At 41.0% G+C, this 6,000-nt stretch overlaps 1 protein-coding gene across 1 annotated transcript in view; it reads left to right on the top strand.

The window, feature by feature from the left end:
- The first annotated feature begins 5,374 nt into the window (after nt 1–5,374).
- The window catches only part of igsf9ba (immunoglobulin superfamily, member 9Ba), a 61,311-nt gene continuing 60,685 nt past the window's right edge, over nt 5,375–6,000 (top strand). The window contains exon 1 of the mRNA XM_053320950.1: nt 5,375–5,438. Within this exon, the coding sequence (XP_053176925.1) occupies nt 5,375–5,438 (64 nt within the window). The remainder of the gene's footprint in view (nt 5,439–6,000) is intronic.

The raw sequence follows: 6,000 nt of genomic DNA, 5'->3' as shown, positions 1-6,000 counted from the left end.
TTCCCGATCATATTTGGTTTCAGATATGATCATGACACTTAGCACAGGCACATTCTTTTGATCAGAAGCATTATTTATTGCACAGACTTACTGTAGATATACTCAACATTAAACAACCTCCAAAAGGGGTCTTTTCTTAGCATTAGTTGTGTGTCCTTCCTCAAAGTCAAAGGGATGATTCATATCAGCCAAATTAGATCATTTCTGCCATTTCTGCTGACAATCTCAGTCCCATACAAGGAATTTACAACTGCACTGAAACATTAATAACATCCATCTATTATAAATCTCAGTTGATCATTATCAAAAAATCATTTTAATAGATATTTTGCCAACTTTATTACTGCTATGTCAGTATGTTCCAAGATAGATTAGAAAACAGGACATTTTTGTAGGAGGTATTGTTTATCAAGGTCAAAATCAAATTTAGGGTGAACAATATCCTGAATATGTTATGTATAAAAAAATCATAATTATGAAACAAACTAAAAGAATCACTGCACATCTCATTTGGGTTACATACTGTAGCATGTTCTTACATTGCATTTGTTTGTCCTGAATTGTTGTTTTAATGAATTCACAAAAATAAACCCACAAATAAAGAAATTGAAACTGAAACTACATAAGCAAGGCTAGTCTCTTGTGTAAAACACTGCTGACCACTGCTGGTCAAAAGACTGCTTTATAGTTGAAGGGTATGTGAGAGTGCATGGACAGACAGAGCTTATAAAACACCATAAAGAGACATGCAGCAGAACATCCGTTCAGCAGCTGGCTTGCATGACATCTTGTTTGGTGCAGGAAGGTTATTCAGCTGCTGGCTTACTGACTGATGCTGGATGGGGCCTTCAGTGAACACATCTATATGTCTGTGTCACTAAAGAATTTAAGTCTGTGGACATCTATACTTAGTCACACGAATGCATGTATACATGGGGATAAAGGAACAATGAATTTGCATGGTTTGGATTCATCAATATACATATATAAAGCCTTCACCATAGGTATGACAGACTCAAGAAGATCTCGCTAGACAATGACCCTAAAAGTAAATGAGTGTGCTGCACTTGAAGACAAATATCTTCATTTTTCATTCCCTTACAGTATTTTTGGCAGGGTGCCTGAAGGACAGAAGATGCAGAGATCTGATACAGATCTTACCTTATCCCAGCACTTACGAAGAAAAGAAAAAACGGGGTCTCTTTATTGATTGCTGTTCAAAATAAGACTATCCAGTAATCAACCAAGCAATCAATCAATCAATTTACATTGATCCCAGTGTGGCCATTGGTTATGCAGCAGTGGGACACATATATTTAGCACACATAAAACATAGGGCACACAGATACAACACTAAGGCCAAAATACCTAAATACACAGTAAGATAGTCAATTAAAAAGAAAAAAAAAACAATAACTTAAAACATTATGCAAATAACTATATTTTCCTCCTAGAGTTTAGGAGGGAGATTGCAGCGGCTATAAAGGAGTGTTTGTATCAATCCGTGTTAGCTAGTGGAAGTCTGAGGAGGGTACCAGATGGCAGAAACTGAAACTGTTGATGGAAAGGATGGAAGTAATCAGACAGGATAGATTCCGCTTTGTATAACGGTTTGTTGTGAAAGATCCTGCAGAGTTGCCCATGCAGTGGCAGTTATTTTGCTGCAAACATTAACCACCACACTGAGTACAGTATTTTGTGTTTTGCCTTGAGAGATTGACACCAGCAGATAATGGAGAAAATGAGCACAGACTCAATGAAAGATTGATAAAACATTGTTTTCTGTTGAGTCCTGTCAACCTGGAACTTAGAGAGATGTTGCTGCTGATTTTTAACCATGTCAGTGTTACTCTCAAATGCCAGTTTATTTAGTGGGACTCCAGTATTTCTAAATTCTAACCATCAATCACTGTACTGACAGAAGAAGGGTGAGAACATCTCAAATCAATATGCATACATATTCAGTACAAAAAACTATTCATGAAATATAGTAATATAGCAGGATTATGGGAAATGTTCTTGCTGTTTAGCAGGCTCACTGTGACTGTATCATCAGAAGATTTCAAGATGTGATGGTTTTCATACATGCTGCAGCAGTCATTAGTGTACAATATGTACAGTAGAGGAGAGAGGACATATCTCTGGGGAGAGCCAGTGGATATTACACACAGCTCTTTGCGTCCTGCATGTGAAGGAGTCCAGAATCCAGCCTGTGAGCCTCTGGACACAAACAATAATCTTACATTGTTGTGACAGCTATTGTTTTCTTTTTTGTTTGTTTAAAAAAATAATAATTTTATGATCTGAGGCTGCAAGTTCAAACATGTATAAACACCCACATGAAAGTCAAAATGAGAAATCTGATTAATCACATATTTACTGTAACAATGCCTATGACCATGTTCTGCAGAAAATAATCCCAAAGTTGTTTGTCTGGGCAGCACCATTGGTCCCTGCTGCATTTAAAATTCACTAAGATTTCATGCACAGGCTCTGGCCTTTGGTGAGACAGCCATCCCCAATCTCCCCTAACAGGGCTAGAAAACTAATAGTTTTGTTGCATAAGAGATTATCTTAACTGTTCTTACATTTTCTCTGCCCTGACTCATGTTGAAATCAAATTCTGTACTGGAAAAAAGAAAAAAACTGTCTCTCCTGTGGCCTCATAAAGCAAAAGCCATTATGTCATGTGTGTGTCACTGTGGAAACAGACTTACCAAGGCTCATGCTATTCCAAGTATAGGCCTCAATGTTCTGGTGTAGAGTCAGCACTCCTGTAACTTTTGTTGAGGACTGGAGGAGGTGTGCACATTTTATGACCTTGTTTTGACATGCAGAAGTCACTACATGCTATTGCACACCTCCCATGACAGTAATTGTGAATCTGTGAGTTGGACGGATGCTCCACCTTCAAAACAGCTTTGACCACTGAAGATTACAATTCCTCCACACAGCCCTCTCTGAGGAGAAGAGTTTAAAAGTGAAATGTGTTTCCACTGGTCGGTCAAACAGCTGCTCTGCTACACAAGGACTCCCTGCTGCACAGCTATTGATAATAAGGATTCATAACTTATGACTCATAGCCTCAGTTTGTGTGAGTATGCCACTGAGTATTCTGCAGAGGGAAGGGTGGCGCTTCATTCCTACTGTATTTTATTCAGTACTTGTCATGTTGGAGTCTTACAAAAACTTATAGAAGGTTTTCATGCCCAGGTTTTAATAAGCCTCTACCTGATCTCCCATCTATAGGTACCTGCTTATACTTCATTGTGTACTGTATATATGTGGTAAGTTGTGTTCAGCTGTGAGGAGGGAGCTCAGGTGACTAATATTATCCATTTATATTTCTTCATCTTCTTTTTATTTTTTACCTTCACATATTTCATATCTTTCAAATAATTTCTCTTGCTCACTCATCACAAGTTGCATATAAGTTGTGAGTGGACTGATTTAACTGAACAGTTTTCTAATGATAAAACTACCCAGAAAGAAAAATAGTTTAGAAATGTTTTTGCTGTTCTTGTTAAACATCCAACAACTCCTCAGATTGATATTGTGATCCATATACGCACCTCCTGACCCCCAGGTTTTTAAGGAACACTAACATAGAGACAGATGAATTAAAGAAAAAACCCTCAATATTTAAGTGAAGAAAAATAATAATTGCAGATGCTTTCTTTCATACATGACATGAGGGTTTAATGAACGGTTTGATGAGTATGAAAATGATGTGAATAAAATGTCATGCACTTCACAGTCACCAGATTCTCAACCCAATTTAACATTTTAGGGAGATTTTTTTTGGGAAGACTGGTGCTCATCCTTGGGATCCCCAGACTTCGAGCTATTCCGGATGCTGGTGGTTCATCTTTCTTTTTTTGGTCATTTGTCTTTAAAATGAAAAGACCTGATCTGCCTAAATAAACTCACACACAAGCACAATTGCATGTGCTTAAGGTTTATATGCTGCATAGGCTCTAGAGCTGTAGGACCAGACATAGTCCACTAGGAAAAGAAACATTAAACTCCAGTCAAAACGGTGCCAGGGCTGGCTGAGCACACTGATAAAAATGTTTAAATGCATTATAAAAAATATTACTCAGCAGGATTTTTGCTATAAGATTAAAGAACAGCGACTATTTTAAGCATATTGTTTAGATTTTCTCAGATTTAGGCAGAAATATGACCAAAAAAAAGGAGGGGGGAGTCAGACAGACGACAGACAGACATACACACACACACGCCAAGACAAAAATGTGGCACATTCTGCTAAGATTTGCAGAACATGATCCATACTGATTTCCTCTCAAATGACCGATCACCTACAGTATATTTTCCAGTAACACACAACGGCTGGTGTAAACGGTGTTATTTGGGTGAGATGTGAGCTGATGTCGAGCAGCCAGAGGCGCACAGGCGTTATGATTCCTCTGTGGTCATGCATTTAGAAACAGAGAGTGTATATCTGAGGAGGGGGATTGAGGGTAGGGGGGCTTATCAGTGGTAACCATGTGTGCGCAGTGGGCAGCGTGATGGAGCTGCATCCTCTCGGCCGTCGAGGAAAAAAAAAAAAAACATAACAGGGCGAACAGTATTGTAGCTATCTGTCGCCACACCCATCACAGAAAAGCCAGACACGGTGTGGTAGCGGGGGAAAAAGAGCGTTTATATGTCGGTGACAGCGACATGACAACAGCCGAGGGCTATGGGTGAGCGACAGATGAGTCACACACACACACACACACACACACACAGACACACACCCCTCTATGCAGCCACCCCCAATTTCATCGCATATGCACCTGCAGTTTAAGCAGACGGTGCCAATATTGATATGATGAATCGTGCACGAGCCTGTGCGGATGAATGGATGATGGGCGGTGATGGTGCACGTGGGGCCAGTTCAGGAGAGGTATTTAAAGATGTGGACTTGTCTCTCTTGTCAATGCGCATGATACTGCGGTTCCACTACTACGGCACGCTCCAACTCACCTTGAATCGGCGCACGGCTGCTCTCCTGTCATTCGGGGTGCGGGGCGTACGGAGAACCAATACACGCCCCAAAGCCTCAATCAGCAACCAATCCAATGACAGAAGAGGCGGACCTGTGGCTGCATTCTCACACTTGGTTTCACTATGCGCTCGTAAAACGGCTCCGTCTACTACAAACGCGGCGGTGCAGGTGCTCTGTCTCTTCGGGAGAGGATGCGGATGGAAGGACGGGGGAGGGAAGGGATGAAGGAAAACGCCACGAGGAAAGAAAATAGGATATGAAAAGGGGGTTTTGCTAAGAGACCGTGAGGTGCAAGGTCGAATATGAGAGATTGGTTGAACGGGGCACTTTGCGTGGTAATAGCTGGTCGGCAATAGTACTATGATTTGGTATGTGGCCACTCTGATAGCAAGTGTATTCAGCACCAGAGGAACGGCCGCTCAAGGTGAGTTGAAGTGCAATATATGTTGTGCCGCACATAGCAAATGATTTGTGGTGTCTCCGTGTGCTGCTTGGTGCTGCTTATTGTGATCGCATGACATTTATTTTGGATGTTAGGTCATATGAACTGTGGGGCTATTTCATTCTAACAAATGGCTGCAATATGTCACGTGAAAGTTCAGCCCTGGTTAATTCGTACCAGGGAAACAATTGTCTAGAAATGGCCTGGCTCACATGCATTCTTATCTGAGATCATCTGGATCATTCACATGCCACTTATGGAAACCCTAGAATGATTGGCCATGGTAAAGATAGGTTGATTGATATGGCTGTGGTTTAGGCCTGTATTGTGCTATATTATATATTAGGCCTATTTGTGTGATAAAACGACGAGCAAATTGGACATAATGGTACCGCTGCTGAGGGGGTGGGGGTGGGGGGGGGGGGGGGGGGGTATGTGCATTGTATCATAGCAAGCAGTCCCATTTGAGTTCTCCAGAGAGGGGTGTGACCGTCTGAGCCTTCAAGATGGAAAAGTAACTAAATAATGCATCACGTGTCAGATA

This window comes from Scomber japonicus, chromosome 6, assembly GCF_027409825.1.
Source record: "Scomber japonicus isolate fScoJap1 chromosome 6, fScoJap1.pri, whole genome shotgun sequence".
Classification (NCBI taxonomy): domain Eukaryota; kingdom Metazoa; phylum Chordata; class Actinopteri; order Scombriformes; family Scombridae; genus Scomber; species Scomber japonicus.
The sequence above is the reverse complement of the archived record's forward strand: the minus strand, read 5'-3'. Positions and strand labels throughout refer to the sequence as shown.